General features: G+C 47.6%; 3 protein-coding genes and 1 non-coding gene across 4 annotated transcripts; 3 read left to right on the top strand and 1 right to left on the bottom strand.

Annotated features, from left to right (window-relative positions):
- Nucleotides 1-69: 69 nt before the first annotated feature.
- On the bottom strand, nt 70-5944 carry LOC6595062 (cytochrome P450 4c3). Its single transcript, XM_002020380.2, has 7 exons — nt 5710-5944; nt 2123-2355; nt 1899-2058; nt 1707-1776; nt 965-1250; nt 611-890; nt 70-537 (listed from the first exon to the last, which is right to left on the bottom strand). Exons 1-7 carry the CDS (start codon nt 5942-5944, stop codon nt 197-199), a joined length of 1605 nt encoding a protein of 534 aa, XP_002020416.1. The 3' UTR covers nt 70-196.
- A 2867-nt stretch (nt 5945-8811) lies between these two features.
- LOC6595063 lies at nt 8812-8977 on the top strand. Its single transcript, XR_048044.2, has one exon. It is a non-coding gene; the product is annotated as a U1 spliceosomal RNA (small nuclear RNA).
- A 3531-nt stretch (nt 8978-12508) lies between these two features.
- Nucleotides 12509-17707, top strand: LOC6595064 (prosaposin). Its single transcript, XM_026995239.1, has 8 exons — nt 12509-12748; nt 12845-12941; nt 14272-14554; nt 14623-15879; nt 15945-16500; nt 16560-17047; nt 17116-17257; nt 17322-17707. The coding sequence occupies exons 1-8, from the start codon at nt 12703-12705 to the stop codon at nt 17324-17326; spliced, it is 2874 nt and encodes a 957-aa protein (XP_026851040.1). The 5' UTR covers nt 12509-12702; the 3' UTR covers nt 17327-17707.
- Nucleotides 17708-17782: 75 nt separating this feature from the next.
- On the top strand, nt 17783-19255 carry LOC6595065. Its single transcript, XM_002020382.2, has 3 exons — nt 17783-18275; nt 18337-18425; nt 18488-19255. Exons 1-3 carry the CDS (start codon nt 18004-18006, stop codon nt 19234-19236), a joined length of 1110 nt encoding a protein of 369 aa, XP_002020418.1. The 5' UTR covers nt 17783-18003; the 3' UTR covers nt 19237-19255.
- Nucleotides 19256-19729: the final 474 nt, after the last annotated feature.

Below are 19729 nucleotides of genomic sequence, written 5' to 3'. Positions count from 1 at the left end.
ATTCGGATAAATCAGCATAGACCATAAATCAATATTCAATCACTGAGTTTTATTCTTAGCCCTACTTTGAATAGATTACAGAGAGAGACAAGGGCATACCCCTCTTAGAATTAATCGTTTAGTTTAACATAAACTAGTCCCTAACATTATGGTATCTCTAAATATTTACACGTTATATACTTTGGATAGCTGCCCCTTAATCGCGCGGCGTGATTTTGACACGGAGCCCGTCCTTGGGCCGAAGGATGAGCTCCCCCAGCAGGGTGAGATCCTCGCGACGATCCACGGCCTCGATCTTGTACTTGCGCAGCACCGTGGAGATGACGGCCTTCTCCTCCAGAATGGCGAACTTTTGGCCAATGCAGTTGCGAGGTCCGGCGCTAAAGGGGATGTACGCGAAGGGGTGGCGGCCTGCACAGTTCTCGGGCAAAAAGTTGTCCGGATTGAACTGTTCGGGCTTGGGAAAGACCCGTGGATTGCGGTGCAGGGCGTATGTCATGATGATGGCCTGGGTGCCGGCGGGTACAAGCTTGCCACCTGGAAACGCAGGAAGCGGCAACTTCAGTGATCGAGAGCTCAGTTGGAGAGTCAGATTATTCCTATGTCTTACCGATATTCACATCCTCACCCACCATGCGAGCCATCATGGGCACACTGGGGAAGAGTCTCAGGGAGTCCTTGATGCAGCACTCCAGATAGCGCATGTCCATGAGGTTCTTCATGGTGGCGGGGGTCTCCTTGTCGTTTCCGAAAATCGAGTCGAGCTCCTCCGCGACCTGCTCCTGGTACTCCGGATGGCAGCCTAGCAGGAACAGGGTCCACGAAATGGCCGCCGAAGTGGTGTCATGTCCCTCGAACATGAAGGTGTCCACCTCCTCCCGAATGTCCTCCTGAGGAGTGGCAAAAAGACAGGGTATAAGAGTGGCTTAGAGTGACTTAGAGTGGCTATTCCAGCTTCACTTACATTGGTCAGAACGGTTCCATCTTTGGAGGCATCGATCAGCAGGTCCAAGAAGGCCAGACGCTTCTTCTTTCCCACGTCATCGTAGGCATCGGGGGTGTTGTTGTTATTGTTGTTGTTGTCCTGCAGGAGGGCCAACTCGGACTTGCGCTCCCTAATCACCATATTCGAGAATCCGTGCAGCGTGTTGATGTAGCTCTGGTGGAGCTTGTAGTCGTCCGTCAGCCGGAAGATGAGGTCGCTCTGCAGCCAGATCTTCGACTGGCGACTCTGCACAATCGAGCCAATCCTAAGGGGGATTCGGATGTATTGGGATTGGAAAAGTGTTGCGTTAAATTGAAAGTTAGTCAAGTGTGGGTCTTGGGTGTGTGCTTCATGAGGCGTGGCAGGAGCAGGAGCAGCAGCAGCAGCAGAAGCAGGAGTTGTCTGTTATCAGCATCAGAGCACTTCAAGCATCGCATTGACATCTTAATCTCGCATATTTTCCACATGGCTGTACTTCAGCTCCTGCTCCTGCTCCTGCTCCTGCCCGACCGGAGGATGGGCAATGGGAGGACATGTGTATCTGGGGGGTGTGTCTTTGTCTGACAGCTGGCATGACAGCTCTCGATATTAAACTGCTGCCAGGGCGGGGCGTTGATAACTTTCGGCAGATGAGGAAGAGTTGCACACACCACACCCGAACCCCTCGCGCAATTCCATACTCTTTTCTGGTCATTATGATGCTGTGTGCTGAGTCGCTTACCCGTAGACTGCCTTCACGTACTCCGACTCGCTGTCGCTCTGGGCATAGATTCTGCGACCCATGGCGGTCTCTGAAATAAGACGAGTGACGCAATTAGCAACGGTCTATGGTCTATGGTACATATATGGTCTATGGTCTATGGTCGGTGGAGATGGGGCATGGGTCATGGGGCTACCCGATATTGACACTCACCACAAACAATGTCCAAGGTGCAGAGCGTGACGTAGGGAAACAGGTTGAACGCCTCGCTGCCCACCTCGACGGCTAGCTTGCGGGCCAGCACGGCGCTCTGCTCGTTGAAAACATCCACAAAGTCGTCCAAGATTTTGAAGTGGAAAGCAGGCGTGAGAATCTGCAACAACAAACAGCACAGAGTTACTCCAGAAGTCTCCCGGACACTCGGCCCAAGCCCTTACCTTCCTGCGGGAATGCCATTTGCGGTCGGTGCTGGTCAGGAGGCCGGTGCCCAGCCAGGGATGCAGATAGTCGTAGTCGTGGCTCTTGTTCACAAACTTCTGGCTGTTCAGGATGGGCTCCACCGTTTCGGGCTCGAAGAGCAGCACCCGGGGCGAGGTGCCCTGCCAGACGCGATTGATGCCGAGGCGCGTGCCCCACAGCTTCTGCATGCCGATGACGCGGTTGAAGAGCTCTGAAAGGGAATTGGATTGGTGTGCGGTTCGAAACCGGTTAACAAACTCAAGTCGTAACGCTTTTGACAAATTTGTGTGAGAACATAATTTATGGCAGCAATTAGAGCCCCCCGCCCCCTCTTTGGGGGATAATCAAGGTCGCTGCAGTTATTTTCTAAGAAAATACCCAAATGCCCAGAAAGCAGAGCAGAGCGAGGGCATGTATGTATGTGTTGGAGTCCATATGTGTTGCATTAATTAAAAAGATGAAACACTCTCTCGCACACAGGCAAACACCGGGGGGACCTACACCTATCCCATGCGTGGCCATTCAGCAATCTCTAATAATGACTTTATGTAACCCACAAAAAACACCCAAAAAGCAAACTTGATGATGACGCCGACATACTAGTTATGATGTCGGAAGTTTGCATGGAAGGCAAACGCAAAGGCAAAGGGGTAGCCAAAATGGGTAGCAAATTTCGTACTCTCCAAAACAAAGCACATTTCACAGAGTCCGAGCCAGAGCCAGAGCCAGTGCCTCTATGCCGGCACAGCAGCCTCTGTCTCCATGGGTGTATGGGTCTTGGGGTCTCTTCATTATCATTTTAATTTTGATTTTGATTTCATATTGTACCTGTATTGCCTGTCACCTGCCTGCTGCGGTATTTTTGTGCGTAAAATTGCTTTGGCAATTTGAAATAATTTATGTCTGGCATAATTTTGGTAGCTGGCTCTCGCTCGGCTGACATTGGCAGTGCACATTAAAAAGCAGTTACCAGACGGCGATGGCGATGGCGATCGCAAGTACCACCCAATGCCGCACCCACCCGCAATGCAGAACACCCACAGCCAGCCGTGACCCGAGAGCCAGCGAATGTTCTTAAGCGTTAGAACTGGAAACCAGTCGAAGCCTTGGGAAGCACTACACATAGCTCCACTCCACGCCAGACACACTCATATGTTGCCGAGTTTCTTGGCTCTTCAGCAGCGGCGAGCAATCCAAGAGAAACATGCATGATCAAGAACCATTTGACCTTGGGCAGCTGTTCGTTCGCTCAGCTATTTGCTGCAACGTCATATTTCATGTTTATCATTTAACAAAAGTCTCGTAATTGCAGAGACGTTCTTAGATTAATTTAAAATATAAAAAATATTAATAAAACCTCTTCAAAGGTTGCTAATCGCTCCATAAACTGTAGACCAGCTGGTCCTCCTCGATTGCCTTGACTGCAAAATAATCTTTTATTTAGCAAGCATTTGAGCAAATCTTCTGACTATTCGGCTCTTGTGCCTTGAAGATGGCACTCATAAAAGTATAGGACTACTAGACTGGTTTTGACGAACCAGTTCCTAATGTTCTGGCCGACTCATTAAAAGATCTAACTTGATTATCACTTGGTCGAAACACTGCTAAACATTCAATGAAACTTTTTACATTGGTACGAGTAAATGCTAATTGGGCAGTGAAAACGGAAGATGCCAAGAGCCCATAAGAACCCTCAAGATTAACCGAAAACCTGATTTCGGGGTACAAGAGATCTTCAAGCATGAATCTCTTGAAAGCCAAAGACAAAGAACAAAACGGAAGTGAATCGAATCGAATCCAGTCAGGGCTTAGCGCATTTCATCGAATGAGTAACAATCCGCTCAAAGCCCCGCTGCAGCGGTCCAATAGTTTGCCTACAAAAATTTTTATCTCTTGGAGGCTGCTTCCGCATTTAAATTTATGTTAATTTGCTTTGTTTTCGGCGTTGCAAAAGCCGGACAGCGGATCTGAGGCGTGCGAATTAATCATACATCAATCGATCGATGGATGGAGAGCTGCAGAGTTCTTCTACGATTCAGTGTCAAGATCAAGTCCGCTTCGGTTCGCCCAGAGGCCCATTGTCCATTGTCCGCTTGTTGTGGCCAGGGAACAAGCCGAAGATTGAATTCCCTTAAGCTCGAACACCAATGCTATAGGAACTTATATCGCCGATTGATTTGCAGGGCTTTGGTGATGATTTGGGAATTAATTTCTGTGCATACACTGACGTCAGAATCCGTTACGGAATTTCATGGTCACTAGAGTCCGGGCCGTGCCGGAGCTCTCACGCCCCACGTGCCCGTTAGTGCACTAACCCCGATTCCCTTTCCTGCCGAGACTGTGACGAAAAAATTATCAAAATAGCCGTGCCAGTACGTTATACGCTTGGACCTTTTTGTGAGCCCCCGCCCCAGCCCCAGCCTCAGTCTCAGTCTCAGTCGCAAACTAAGTTTGAGCCGGGTCTGGGTCTGGGTCTGCCTCTTACGGTTTATGGCTATCTTTATCGCTCTTCAAGTAAGCATTTGTTTGGCTTGTTATGCCACGCTTCTCGCCACTGATCTTTCTTACTAGTCTTCGCAGACTCTCTCCGTTCTCTCTCAGATTTGGTAATTGTTTAATTCCATATAAAGAGCGTGTGAAAACTTCAGTCAAATTACATTTGAAATATTACGCGTAAGGGAAAGTCCTGACCGACTTTAAAGTCCGGTCGTATATCAAGATCAAAAGCATTTATTTACGCTAATTTGTGTGATACCTTTTCATTGTTCCTGTTTTAATTCTATAATTCATCTGAAGTTAAGTTTAGTGTCCAATTAACCTCTGTTCAGCTCCGTCTGAGATTTCCAATGACATATTTTATTAGATTGTTTGTTGACTCTTCTGTTGGCTTCCGTTTTGGGGCAAGGGTGAATGCCTTCCACCAGCAGCCAGAACTTTTCCCTAATCGAAATTCATTAGACTAAACAGCTCGTTTGGGTTCCACGCTCGAATGCAGCTCTGGGCTTATGCTCACGTTTTCGTTTGGCCCCAATCGAAGATGAGGCAAACCCCGCAAAAACAGCGACAAATATGTTAATTAAATTATGTGTTTCAACAAAAACAAAAAACACAAAATAGCACAAAAAATAAAGACAACAAAGCACACAAATCACCTGCTTATTACAATCAAAATTTGTAAAAGGACAGGTTTTGTTGCATTTCAAAATGTTTGTCGAGGCTGTTCTATAAATCAATTAGCGACTGGCTTTATGGGGACTATCTTCCGCAATGAAAGTGAATCTCCTATTCCCAAACATAAGCAAAGTTCATTAACACTGGAATCCAATCCACAGATCGATCCATCGAAGATCTGTCGCCTGGCTCGTTGGGAGCTAGCTGATCAGCAAAAATTAGCACCTCCTCGGCTGCTCGCCTGCTCGGCTCAATGTTTGTCCAACCAATCATACACCCCTTGGTTCGGGTATAGGCATAGGTGTATCAACGACTCAGGGTCAATATCACTAACTGGAGCAATCACTGAGTATGCTTTAAATGGGTGTCTGAGAACTCTAGAACTCGTACTCACCATCGTGATCCACATTCATTTCGATGGCATTGCCCAGGAAGGGCATGGCGGCTGGGCCCGGGATCTTTTCTATGTGCTTCACCAGGCGGGACCTGCGCTTGTTGTACACCACCAGGAAGAGGGCGATCGACGCCAGCAGGAAGATCGTTATGGGGGAGTAACCCGAAATCACTTGGGCCATTTTCGTGAGCAGAATGCTCTCGGCCATCAAAGAACTAATCACTTTTGAGGACATCGTTTATGCCAGATTGCAATTCGGAAATCGGAATAGTGTTTATTATCGTTTTGAGTGTGTTTCACTTTGTAATGCCCGGGGCATGCATGTCCCTGTCGCACGTATACGTATGCAGATCGAACCGGATCCGGCGAACCCAATCAAATTTTGTTGGGTATAAGCGCTGCGAACTCCAATAGACAACTAACCAAAAATCCGAGATTGCACAAAAATTTAAAAAGAAGTGCTAAAAATTTCGGGCCAAGCGTTTCGGGTTTCGAGCTCTCGGCGCAAGCTCAGCTTCGGGTCGCAGCTCTATCTGTACTTGTGTCTGTGTCTGCATTTGTGTTTGTGGCTGTATCTGTGTGTGAGGAGAGTATCTCCGTTTGCTCGACAGTGGTGTGGTGCGGTGCTCGATCGCGAAAAGGTAGTAGAGACCGCGAGGTGGCAGTGCCGGAGGCGACAAAAAGGTAGCCAAAAGCACTGCCTTGCACCCGGCTGTCTGTCTATCTGTCTGTCACTCTCATTGTTGCCTAGATGACTGGGCCTTTTGCTGTTTATGAGACCTACAAATAGTTGCAGTCGAGGGTTCCACAGAGAGAAATAGTGACGATCTAAAAATTAAATCTATTCGATCGAGAACTTATAGAATCTCTGTTTATGTACAGCTCTTTGGGCAGAATGCCAGTCCCCAATATATCATTTTAGGACCCACTATTTTCAGTGTAATATTTCATATATGACGTACATTTTCCCCGTTGTATTTTTTGCACTTTGATGACTTGCCCTTGGGTTCGAAAACCAAAAACAGAAGTCGCCAAGATCTATCTCCGTCTATGAAATTAATTGCTGATAGACCATTGACAGCTCCAGGTTCTGCCCAGATGTGGCCTTGGACAGCAATTGGGATAAGGCCGTTCGATTCTATGATAGACCATTAACTAAAGATACACAATTCAGTATGTGAGTGCAATTAAAACACTGTCTCAAACGCATTGTCATGTCCGCTAGTAGACACTTCAAAATGGGAGCTCCGTTTAGTTCGAGAGGAGGTTCATTTAAAGAATTTCAAAATCATTTTACCAACCGCTGCGCTGGCACTGGTTTCTGGCTCGTGGACTTGAAGATTCTTAGGTAATTAGCTGGCATTGAGATCGAAATATGTTTTATGTAACCCAAGGCCAAGGAGAAGCTTCCTTATGAGCTATTTCAATGGCCGTAGTCACAGGTCGAACTCGTGCTGCGGCTGAAACCAGCGTGACTTCTTTTGGGGTTCTTAGTTAAAATTAATTTAATATCGTTATTTGCGTTTTAGGTTTCGTTTTGTTTCGGCTCTGTAAGACGCCGAACCTGTTCCTAACATGTGCGCCCGCGCCCCTTAAGATCTGAAATATCAGATGCCGACAGAACCTTGCCAATATATAATCTAAACAGTAGGTTTATTCCACCGCTCCAGGGTTTGCCAGGCTTGCCGTGTGACATAATCCCATCGAAGAGAATAATTTAATAGATATTGTTAGACTAGCACCCGAAATAAATTATAGAACCGGACTCAAAGAAATGGGGGAATCGTGGTAGGTATCTGAAAGTTGGATACAAAATTATCATAACAAGCTGAGAAAGAGATCCCATCCACCCAAAGGTCAGGGACCACAGTCTCAGCAAATTTCCAGCATTCTACCATCTAAACTGCGATAAACACCGACCAATACATTCATGTTACATTCACCATTTCGGGAGCCTCATCTGTAAATCAGAAACGTAGAAAAGAAGTGATTACGAAACCTCCAAAGAGACACAAAACACACACAAACACAATCGAATTAAACTCCGTTGTCTGAGGCTGCGTCTGGGTCTGAGTCTGAGTCCGAATCTAGGAAGTAGATGTCGAAGTAGCTGTTGGACCACAGCGACTCGTTCTTTAATTATAGAAGAATTAACAGCTTCGCTGAAGAAAAAGCGGATTGCCCGAAATTGCCGAGTCATGCACTGTTCGAGACGACGCGTCGTCCACTTCTGTTTTCATTTAACAATTTTATCGTCTAATTCTTGGTACTTCCAGCATGCCAGCCACCATATTCTACCATACTACATGCAGAGACAGACAAAAGCGAAACAACTCAGGCTTCGGGGGAAGCCCCTGCGCAGTCAAATGTCGTCAATCTTAGCCATTTAACCATAGTGGAATCTTCCCCCTCTGTCCATAACATAACATAATTATATGTAAGGTAATGGGCCTATTATTTTTAATACGGTGTGTGTGTTTTCCCTTCTTGGATTATGTTAATGTGCCTACGTGCATTTGATCAATGGCGATTTGCAACTCACACGAATATGCTAATAACCGGTAGAGATGTTCGAATCATGTTATATGGAGGGCAGCCTCTACCTTCTTGAATTTCAAGATCAAGGCCACATGGTGGTGGCTTTTATTCATTTATCACGAAGACCGTTTCCACTTCTTCCGCTCTTGGAATATTTTTGGGGAAACAAAATTCCAGAAAATACTCCTCTTGAACTTGAGAATAAACAATTTCAGATGGAGACAAAGAAGCTTAAGGAATGTACTGTCGAAGTTGAGGACAGCGACATTTATCAATCAAGAATAATAGAATATTAGTTTTCGAATATATATATGTGCATATATCTCATACTTAGATACGATTATTAAAAGATTACTTCAAGATACACCATTTCCCAAGGCAGTTCTCAAATCAGTTCCCTTCAAGAGTTTTTTTCATTCATTGCCACCCCCGGGTGCAGCACTCACACACACACAAACACATATCAAACATGCACTGTGAAAGTGCTGCCTTCATGCGCACTATAATTCCCAACTGGTTCTGGCCAGCACTTTAAGAGCATCCCTGAGCGGAGCGGAGGAAAGCATACTTACCTGGCGTAGAGGTTAACCGTGATCACCAAGGCGTGTTCCTCCGGGGCGAGACTTGGCCATTGCACTTCGGCTGAGTTGACCTCTGCGATTATTCCTAATGTGAATAACTCGTGCGTGTAATTTTTGGTAGCCGGGAATGGCGTTCGCGCCGTCCCGACATTAACAATGCATTTCAATACTCAAGTCAAAAACCTGCTTATGTTTAAGGTTTTTAAGCAGTTCAATGGGTCAAAGCAAACTATTTTTCAGTTCATTGCTTCTACATAGTCGTATAGTTCTCTGTATCGGCAGCAGAGCAGCTCTCGAAGCTTGGAGCTTGAACTTGATCTGGAAATCTCGGACTACGTGCGGAAGAAGTCTTCCGAAGCCTTCGGCCAAAGACTGTAGTAAAATAAAAGTTGTAGATTTTAACTTTTTCGTTATTTTGTTCCTTGGGTTGGCTGGCGCTTGGCTTTTGTTACTGTTCCGTTCGTTTATTATCATTAGCCGCCCCACTATTTGACTCACAAATTATGGCCGCGCAACTCGTATTTTCCGCTGCTGGGACTGTTGTTGTTGTTGCTGAATTGATTAGCTCGCATTTGGCTTTGGCCAGCTAGCGGTCTGTCGATAAGGTCAAGTTCATTTCCGCATAGAGTCTAGAGAGTGGAGATCTACTTGATCTCTTAAGCGCGGAGTACTATCCATTTGGGCTTCAGCACGTCTCATGGGAAAGGAAGTTGCACAAGAGGTCAGACATGGGGCAAACAATTAGCTATTAGATGGTCTTTATGTGACGCACTTGCGGCATGTCTTGTCTTCGCAATCATACGGCCGGCAATTAGAGTACAATCTCTCTCTCACGCAACAAAACTCTGCCATAACTACCTTCCTCCACACCACACCACTCCACTCCACACCCCCCCACCAATGGTTGTGGTCCGAGCACTTTCCCAATGGCATTGGCCATGATTGCATGGCGCCTTGGCGGCTTGTTCTGGCCAAACTATCGCTCGGACCCAGACCTAGACACTGTGTCACTACCAATGGTCAAGTGCAGCCTCAATTTGGTGGCAGTGCAATTAAAATTTAGTTAAAGAACCGAATGGCGATGCAGGCATCTGGCTTCAGGGTCAACGCGACCAGTTTCAGGTTTCCTTCTAAGCCCCTGGCCAGCCGAATTGGTGGTGGTTTTGACACAGATATAGCCATATTGGATAGATCGTGGATTGGCTTGCATTTGGCATTTCGCTTGCCAAGACAACCACCAACCAAGTGCCAAGCGCCGACCGCCGCCACTGGATGACCTCGACTTTCAATCGGTGGGGCTCATGCTCATTGTCAGCCGACGAGAATGTATCTATGCATCTGCGAAATACATTCAAGATGTTTCTCATACAAAATTTGATACGCAAACAAATTGGAGAGTTACATTCTGATAGACATCGCCATCGCAGCCGAAAAGTGTTTGTTTTTACTATTCATTTTCCCAGGCAAACCTTACACGACAGACACTATAGATCGAGTGTGTCCGCCGGTCCGACCGTCCCTCCCTCCGGTAATGTAATCGTGTGCGTTCCCATTCGCGTTTACATCAATCAATTTACCTCAGCTGTGGGGCTGTGGGGCATAATTACAATGGAATTGTTCTCTGCTTCTCTATATTTTAATGTGCGCTTGCGAGTCGTCTGTCGTCCCAATCGAACCGCCGCGCAAAGGGGGTTAAGCGGTTGGGCTGCCTACACATTTATGGGCGTATTGATAGCCGAGCAAAAGTTCAAGACCACCGCTGATGGTTATTGTCATAGTTTTCACGCGGCGATATGTTATTAAATCTGCGATTTCAAATCGATTAAAACACCAGTTAGAGTTATTTTGAGAATCTATCAAGAATAGTATGTGGTGATGTTAAAGTCATTATTTCATTATTTTATGTTTGCCCTCCTCACATACATACAACAGCTTTGTGTTACATTACAAATTTTTGTGAAAATAGAAAAAAACATCAAATACTCGTGGTGACATTTCAAATTTCCCGCCGACATACAAATCCATCGGTCTGGCAGCGCGCATTACCATTTTCCAGCGGTCTGGCAGCAACAAATTATTAATTACAAAATAATCGATAACAGCATCGATAACCGCATCGATAACAGCATCGATTTAAATTTTATATTCAATAACAGCATCGATAACAGCATCGATAACAGCATCGATTTAAATTTTATAACCACCACTGTCGCGATTTATCGAAGCACTGCCATCTCAATTGGATTTGTGGGGCAGATTTTCAAACATTCAAAACAACCTTGTTTTAGCCAAAATTCAAGAAAAGCAAGGACTTAAAACTATCCAATCTGGAAGAAAATTTATTCATCAATCGTATAAAATTATGTGGGCATGGCTAAATGTTCTATTTAGCTAGTAATCTTCGACGGAATATCAAAAACTAGGAATACGTATGTAGAACTTGAATTGGTCAGTATATTTACGGTATATTTTTGAAATAAGACCGTATATTTTGGTATTTATTTGAATCGGGTAGAATCTGAGTCCCATTCCATGCACACATACCCTGGGGGAAATGGATGTTATAGAATTGTGAATATGTTTGTCATCCCAGGCGAAAACAATTTATTTTCAGTATAATTTAATATTATTGTCAATATTTCAACGATATTTGAAAGGTTATTGTCTTCTTGCAGAGACCAAGAATAGGTATCAGGGACGAGATCATATACTCATCACTCATCATATACATGAATATGTCTAAAAAATGTCAATTTGAGAAAAGGTCTTTATTAGTTACGTTTTATCTTCATATCAATATTTATACTTTCATATAAAAATAACAAAATAGGGTATACAAAAGCCTATACTACGGCTTACACGCAAAATAGCGACTCTTTTTTTGTTGAACTTTTTGGCTTATACCTTTTTTTACAGTAAATACAATAAAAGCAAGGATTAAAAACTATCCAATCTGGAAGAAAATTTATTCATCACTGGGATAAAACTATGCGGGCATTGCTGAGAGATTTAGTTAGTCAGCATTATATAATGGAATATCAAAATTGAGCAATATGAACGAATTTCCTTTTTCGTTTGTTTTGATTGACCTATTTCGCAACTTGTTTTTTGTTTGACTTATTTCGCTAAAACCTCTTTTTACGCAAAATGCAATAAAAGCAAGTGTCTAAAATAAGCCAGTCAAGTCCAGAATAGTTTAATTAATCGGATATAACTATGTGGGCATGGCTAAATGTTCTATCTAATCAGTAATAGTCAGCGGAATATCAAAATCGAGGAATATGGTTTCCAATCCTTGACGGAGAACGATTAACCTATTATAAGCCAAGGGGGTATTTGAATTTTCCACTGTGAAATAATGAAAATTGAATAATTTTAGCGCAGTTCAGCTGAAAAATATCGTGGTTTTTTTTAAGTTCATAGTAGAGATGGCATGAATCCTCAGGAAGAATTTACAATCAGTAATATTTTCCGCCATTTACCTCAAGTAGTTGAACTATTTAAATAGAGGGGGCTTTAGTGGGAATCCGATAGAACCGAATATCGACAGGGTTGCATTTGCCAATATTTTTCAGTTTTTTTATTTTCTAGAAAACAAAGTTCGTACAAAATCGAAAATCGTGGCAAAAGGTAATGGTCCGGACCGAACAGCGAACGAAAACACCCAACGAGCAGGAATATTTGTGCGACAAAATCCAAGAGCTGAATCGAAGGAAAAACTTTTAACGTTACCACCTACCTCTGCACCCGCTTACTTCCAATACTCTCCAGTTCGCTTTTCCAGATTTATAAAAACAATCAGTCCACGAAAACACAGTGAAGCTAACCCGACCCCCACTCAACTTCTTCAAACAATCTAAGAACAATCAACAAAATGCGCAGAGCTGGCCTTTTGGCCATTTTGGCTGTTTGTGCCTGCGGTAAGTTGTGTGTCATAGGTGCAAATTGCGTTTTAAGCGTGATTGATTTGTAAACTAAAATATATGTGTATGTTTATGTGTGTTGCAATATTTCAGGCATCGCCTCCTCGTCGCCCGTCAGCGGTGGCGCCCAGCAACTGGTCGGCGCCAGCAAATGCACCTGGGGACCCACCTACTGGTGTGACAATTTAAGGTGAGTGCAGTGCGCGTTGGGGTGGGGAAAAGTGCCTAGTCATCGGAAATCTATCTAGGCGAGAACAGCAGCAGTTCTTAACCCAATGGCCTCTCCCCGTTTGTTCATTGTTTGCGAGCCATAAGTGTTCCTTTCCCAACGATAAGACAATCAATCTGCAATCACCGCAATAGTATTCGTCGCGACTGTCGTCGCCATTCCCGATAACCTTTGTGGCGACTGCTCTAGTTCCTCCGTCCTATTCTTGTTTTGCAGTTATGCCTCCCTCTCTCTCTCTGTGTTCTTCAGTGCGCTTTGTTTTCGACGCTCTTGCCGTTAATCGAATTAACAATCCGACGCCTGCAGCTGAACAAAGTTAATCAGTCTCTGCTTCATCAACCGCCCCACTATTTGCATGACTAAGCCAGAGTTCATGCGATCTGGGGAGCATTTGACAGCCGATCTGTTCTGCTCTGCTCGCTATCGGCATAACTATGTATATGACTGAACCTGACTAATCCCAAATGCATGTGTCACATACGGTACGGGTGTAGTTTTTACAAACGGGGTTCCTTATCGTTGGACTTATCGCTAGGTTTACCATATAGTACCATAACCGATTCCTTTGTTCTTTGATTGATTTATTTTTAAACACCTCTCGACGAAAATTCAGCATTTCTCTTAACCGTTCTTTGTTTGACAAAAAAACGTCGCCATTGCTGAAAATATTAAAAACAATATCACATACACCACAAATGAACAACCATATAATATTTGTGTAGATGTACCCAGATATACAACCCATACATACATAGCCACACACATATGTATTCAAGACGTTTCCGTGCTTATCTTTTGTTGTTTTTCCTCCCCCCCCGCCCCACTCTCCCTAGACGTACGTGTATTTCTGTCTGTATTTAGGCAAAAGGAAAACACACATTTGTGTTGTTGTTGCTAATAGGCATTAGCCATTAGCACATCGAAATCCACTCCATAGATTCAATCAGACCAATAAACGGACCAGAGCCATGCAAAATATTATCCAATATTATCCATCAGTCAGCAGTAATCACATGCTCTGCGGGTGCATTCAACTGAAAGGGAAGCGCCCCATCTCGTGGTTTCTGCCTTTCCAGTGGTGGACTCTGATCCCTCCGGTTCTCTCTCTGCTGACTCGGCGCCTTGGTCATTCGATTACGAATGCGGGTCATTTGATCCGCGCTTCGGTCGGTTTTACTGCTGCATCAGCCATATCCTAATTGCTTTCGTTCTTTGGGCTTATCGGGGTTGGGTTTTCGGAGAAATTCAAGCTGACAGTATCTTTGTTTTCTTTGTTTTCTATCCGCTGCAGCAACTCGAAGGAATGCCGGGCCACCCGACACTGCATCCAGACCGTGTGGGAGAAGAAGGTGGTGCCCGTGGACACGGACTCCATCTGCCAGATATGCAAGGACATGGTGACGCAGGCCCGCGACCAACTGAAGAGCAATGAGACCGAGGAGGAGCTGAAGGAGGTCTTCGAGGGCTCCTGCAAGCTGATACCCATCAAGCCCATCCAGAAGGAGTGCATCAAGATGGCCGACGACTTCCTGCCGGAGCTGGTCGAGGCCCTGGCCTCCCAAATGAACCCCGACGTGAGTCTTCTCTCCCGCAATCCATTGAACCCCCTTATGCTTATACTTCTTTGTCGGCGATTCCACAGCAAGTTTGCTCAGTGGCCGGGCTCTGCAACAGCGCCTCCATCGATGAGAAGCTGAAGGGCGCCTACCAGGCCGCACTCGAAGGCAAGGTACAGGAGGAGGACTCGTCCGAGGAGGAGACCAGTGTGATCCTGAAGCCCAACCAGTTGTCCTGCGGCAACTGCAACCTGCTCTCGTACATGATGCACGAGAAGTTCGAGGCCACCAACCGCGACGACATGGTCGAGCAGCTTCTGCACGTGTGCGGCTCGCTGTCCAGCTTCTCGGACGCCTGCGCCAACATTGTGCTGTCGTACTTCAACGAAATCTACGACCATGTGCGCCAGCATCTGAACACGGATGCGCTCTGCCACGTTTCGGGAGTGTGTGCCTCGCGGTACCACCAGCACGAGGAGGAGAAGCAGGCGCCCGAGGCACTGGTTGCCCTCGATGCCGGCGATGACATTCCCTGCGCGCTGTGCGAGCAGCTGGTGAAGCATTTGCGCGATGTCCTCGTGGCCAACACCACGGAAACGGAGTTCAAGCAGGTGCTGGAGGGCTTCTGCAAGCAGTCGCGCGGCTTCAAGGACGAGTGCATCAGCATCGTGGACCAGTACTACGACGTGATCTACAACACCCTGGTGAATAAGCTGGATGCCAACGGCGCCTGCTTCCTCATTGGCGTCTGCCCCAAGAACGCTGCCGGACCACACGCCACACCTGTTGCCCCGATCATGCCTCTCCTGCCCGCCATTGAGCCCGCCCAAGTGCAGGTGACCATCACGAAGCTGCAGAAGCTGGGAGCCCACGAGCCCAAGTTCACCCAGGACCAGCTCATCGGCATGCAGCTGCCCATCGACCATCTGATGGGTGCCGCGAATCCCAGCCTGCTCGTGGAGGGCGGCGAGCTGTGCACCATCTGCGAGTACTTGCTGCACTTCATCCAGGAGACCCTGGCCACCCCAGCCACCGATGACGAGATCAAGCACACCGTCGAGAACATGTGCACCAAGTTCCCCAAGGGCGTGGCCGGCCAGTGCCGCAACTTTGTGGAGATGTACGGAGATGCCGTGATCGCCCTCCTTGTCCAGGGACTCAATCCCCGCGAAGTGTGCCCCAAGCTGCAAATGTGCCCCCACAACGTGGACAACAAGCAGGACATCGAGGTGTTCCACCCGGTGCCCGTGACCTCCGGCGATCAGCAGGACCAGCCCACCTGCCCGCTGTGCCTCTTTGCCGTCGAACAGGCGCAAATCAAGATCCGCGACAACAAGTCCAAGGTGAGCATCCCACAGGAGTCCCACACTCGTGGAGATCTTTCTCTAACGTTTGTGTTTTTGTGCAGGATAACATCAAGAAGGTTCTGGCCGGTCTCTGCGTCCATCTGCCCAGCAAGCTGAGGTCCGAGTGCGTGGACTTTGTGAACACGTACTCCAACGAACTGATCGACCTGCTGATCACCGACTTCAAGCCGCAGGAGATTTGCGTGCAGCTCAAACTGTGCCCCAAGACCAAGAACTATCTGGACGACATGGGCATCAGCATGGAAGATGACGAATCGAGCAGCAGCGAGGAGCTGTTCTTCAACGAGGTAGCCTCCCTCGAGCAACTGCCTATTGAGGTGGTCTTCGAGAGGGACTACAATGGTGCACCGAACTGCCTGATCTGCGAGGAGCTCGTGAAGACCGTCGAGAAGAAGATGGGCAAGCACCCCACCAAGGACAGCATCAAGCAGGCCCTGGAGCAGTCGTGCGACAAGCTCAAGAAGCCGGTTGCCAGCAAGTGCCACAAGTTGATCGACAAATTCGGAGACCAGATTGCCGACCTCCTGCTGAAGGAGATGGATCCCAAACTGATTTGCGCCGAACTGGGATTGTGCCTGTTCTCCGAACTGGATGATCGTGAGTAGAGCCAGAATCGAGGCAGGCAGAAGCAGCACAAATAACGTCCTTCCCTTTAGTTGAAATTGACGAGGCCCTCAAGTACGATGTCATTGCTCTGCCCCATCCGGCTGATCAGCTGGCCCGCCTCGAGGAGTCGCCCAAGCCCAAGGAGCCGCCCACCTGCGTCCTATGCGAGTTCGTCATGACCAAGCTGGAGGCTGATCTGAAGAACAAGACCGAACAGGACGATATCAAGCGGGCCATTCTGGCGGTGTGCGACCACTTGCCCGCCACCGTCCGCAAGCCGTGCGACACCTTCGTCGAGGGCTACGCCGCCGCTGTCATCGATCTGCTCAGCAAGGTGCCGCCCAAGGAGGTGTGCCAGAAGCTGCAGCTCTGCTTCAGCCAAGTGGTCACCGACGAGGTGATCGAGTGCGGAGTCTGCCACGGCGCCACCCAAGTCCTGTTGCCCTTCCTCAGCGCCCGCTCGAAGGATACCGATGTGACCACAGTCGAAATGACCTCGGTGGCCTGCGAGAACTTGCCAGCCAAGTACTACAGCATTGTAAGGCTCCTAAGACCCTCCCACCCCCAACCAGATGTTGTTATTTAATTTATCTTCCCTCTCGGTAGTGCTCTAAAATGATCTCCATCTATGGCAACAGCTTTAAGCATCTGTCCGAGCGACCTTATGTGGATCAGTCGCACGTATGCGCCGAGATCGGCAAGTGCTTCGACAGCGAGAAGTCTTCGTTGGCCTTTGCCAGGATTTCGGGTAAATTATTTAGCCATTAATTGCATATCCCACCACTCACGAGTATCCCGATTTCTGATTGCAGCCTAAGCAGCCGATCCTGTGATTCGCGACAACCGCATTGTGATGATGTGTGGAGTGAAGGAGAAGGAGAAGGAGGAGGGTGACACAGTCCCACGCTTTATATATACATATATCTTTACATAATCCGTTTACATTCTATAACGATTTACTGTAAATGACCGACCCTTACTTACTATATTTCCGCACTCGTATTTTGGATTGATTTTGGTTGTAAATTCGGCTCTAAATTGGTTAAGAGATGAAGATTTGTGATGAAGATGAAGATACTAGATGATTTTAAAGTGCACGCGAACACCGGGCTGAACAAGTTGAACTGTAACAGAAACTAAAATTAACACTAAGCTGTAACCTAATCGTACATTCAATATAAATATTAGCGAATCCGAACATCGCCCCCAACTGTGTTTCTATTAGAGCTCTGCATTCGGTACTCGTTTTGTTCGTTCGGCTAGAATCAGTGTCGACAGTGTCTCTTTTATCAAAACATCGCCATTTGTACCGTATTGAATCGGAAAATTTCAGGCTTTTTTTCTCGCTCACTCTCCAGCCAGTCAACCCGAAAGCCACTACGGATCAGTGGGCGTAGTTTAAGCAGTCGAATCGTGTACAATTATATTTCAAAAACCAACAGAAAGCAAAAATTCCCATAGTTTCCTGGATCCTTATATATTTAGTATCATATCATGTTTGAGACCTCGCTGCTGATCCTAAAGCCAGACTATCTGCACAAGCGTCGTCCGGTGCTACTGAAACTGCTGGCCGAGGGCTTCCTGCTGAAGGGTAGCCGCAAGCTGGCCTTCTCCCCGGAGCTGGCGGCCGAGTTCTATGCGGACTATGCCGACGAGCAGGGCTTCATGCTGGAGGTTATACTGCTGTCCAAGGGCGTCTCGGAAGCCTTCATTGTGACCAAAGAGAATGCGGTGCAGACGCTGCTCAACACCATGATCTGCTATTTGTAAGTGTGCTCTACCTTCGCAGGAAACTTCTTCCATTCCATGTGAACATTGTACCCGCAGCGGAACGTCCGCGGACCTAGAGCGCAACATACACGTGACCAAGCACGCCCAGAGCGTGGCTCGCGAGATCAACTTCATCTTTCCGAACTGTGAGTATCAATCGACTGGAGTTCATTCTCTGAGATCCCTCTATCTCTCTGGACACCCTCAGACATTCACGAGCCCACTGATTTCTTCGAGCGCCAAAGGTTCTGCAACCGACCCATGCTGAAGCCCCTGATCGGCGAGGTCTACCACATCCTGCAGAACGCGGACTGCAGCCAGGACAACTGGAAGATGCGCGTAGCCGACTACTTGGTGCGCAGCAACCCCAAGCTGCCGCAAGTAAGCAACCAGTGCCAGGAGCGTCCCGATGTGGGCATCCAGAACAAGGCGCAGCAGACTGTCATGACATATCCCTCGGCCGCTCGAGACGCCCAGCCGCGCGACAAGCAGAAGTCCAAGAGCAGCACTTCCTTGCTGTCCAGCAGCTCGCCGCACTCCTCCATGCTGCTAACATCCTCCTCGTGTGTCACTTGCGGCGGCTTCGATCGCTCCGAGCCGTGCCCAGCCGAGCTGGATCTCGACAAGCGCGTGGAGCCCCAGAGCGAGGAGCCCGCCTGCGTGGGCGAGGAGATCTTGTGGAAGGAGGTTATCGTCTACGAAGAAGTTGTTCCGGAGGAAGAGGCGTCCAGGGACGAAGCCTTGGAGGTCGAGGAGGAGGGCGAGGGCGAGCAGCTCGACAGCTCGGATATCGAGTCGGATCACAGCACGGTGGCGCCGCCTCCACCACCGAAGCCTCAAAGCGAGTCCGAGTCGGAGCCAGAAGCTGCTCCAGAAGCTGCTCCAGAAGCTGCTCCAGAAGCTGCTCCAGTGGCTGCCGAAGAAGCCCCAGCTCCAGCTCCAGCTGCGGCTGATTAGGTCTCCCACCCCACACCTGTTGCCTCATCATTTAAGCTTTTCCAAATGTTTTTTTCTGTTCCGTTCTGCCTCTGCCTCTGCCTCTGGCCCCTGCCCCTGCCCCTGCCACATGCATAGAAAAAATGTAAAAACTGCAAGCAAAAAAATGCGCGCAATTTGTTTGCCTCCCTCCCCCCTCCGCTGCCACTGCGGCCCTCCTGCAGCGGGCAATGCGCACTCGCAGAAGCAGAGGAAAGGGTACTGGGCCTGTAGTTTCTCACTCGTCCGTCCACTCACACCGTCGCACAGGACGTGGCAAGTGCAGCAGCAACAGCAGCGGCAGCAGCAGCAGAGGCATAACAACGTCGTCAGAGCGCTTTCGACTTTCCCGCCAGAGTGAGCAGAGTTTTCCTTTGCATTTTTCCAGCAAGTGTCCAATAAAAAATGGAGTAAAACGAGAACAAACTGTGGGCATCAGAATACACGTAATTTGTGGGCCACGCGAGTGTGTGGC

The sequence above is a fragment of the Drosophila persimilis genome, unplaced genomic scaffold, assembly GCF_003286085.1.
Source record: "Drosophila persimilis strain 14011-0111.01,24,50 unplaced genomic scaffold, DperRS2 tig00000000-arrow-pilon, whole genome shotgun sequence".
Lineage (NCBI taxonomy): Eukaryota > Metazoa > Arthropoda > Insecta > Diptera > Drosophilidae > Drosophila > Drosophila persimilis.
Note: the sequence above shows the minus strand (reverse complement) of the source record. Positions and strands in the feature narration are given on the sequence as shown.

Excerpts from the sequence above, each read along its gene's own strand:
- LOC6595062 (XM_002020380.2), bottom strand. The coding sequence starts at position 5,944 with ATGTCCTCAAAAGTGATTAGTTCTTTGATGGCCGAGAGCATTCTGCTC. Across the intron at positions 2,356-5,709 it reads AATGAATGTGGATCACGATG|AGCTCTTCAACCGCGTCATC; the intron begins GTGAGTACGAGT and ends ATTCCCTTTCAG. Across the intron at positions 891-964 it reads ATGGAACCGTTCTGACCAAT|GAGGACATTCGGGAGGAGGT; the intron begins GTAAGTGAAGCT and ends GCCACTCCTCAG.
- LOC6595064 (XM_026995239.1), top strand. The coding sequence starts at position 12,703 with ATGCGCAGAGCTGGCCTTTTGGCCATTTTGGCTGTTTGTGCCTGCG. Across the intron at positions 12,749-12,844 it reads TTTGGCTGTTTGTGCCTGCG|GCATCGCCTCCTCGTCGCCC; the intron begins GTAAGTTGTGTG and ends GCAATATTTCAG. Across the intron at positions 15,880-15,944 it reads TCCGCGACAACAAGTCCAAG|GATAACATCAAGAAGGTTCT; the intron begins GTGAGCATCCCA and ends GTTTTTGTGCAG.
- LOC6595065 (XM_002020382.2), top strand. The coding sequence starts at position 18,004 with ATGTTTGAGACCTCGCTGCTGATCCTAAAGCCAGACTATCTGCACAAG. Across the intron at positions 18,276-18,336 it reads AACACCATGATCTGCTATTT|CGGAACGTCCGCGGACCTAG; the intron begins GTAAGTGTGCTC and ends TTGTACCCGCAG. Across the intron at positions 18,426-18,487 it reads CAACTTCATCTTTCCGAACT|ACATTCACGAGCCCACTGAT; the intron begins GTGAGTATCAAT and ends GGACACCCTCAG.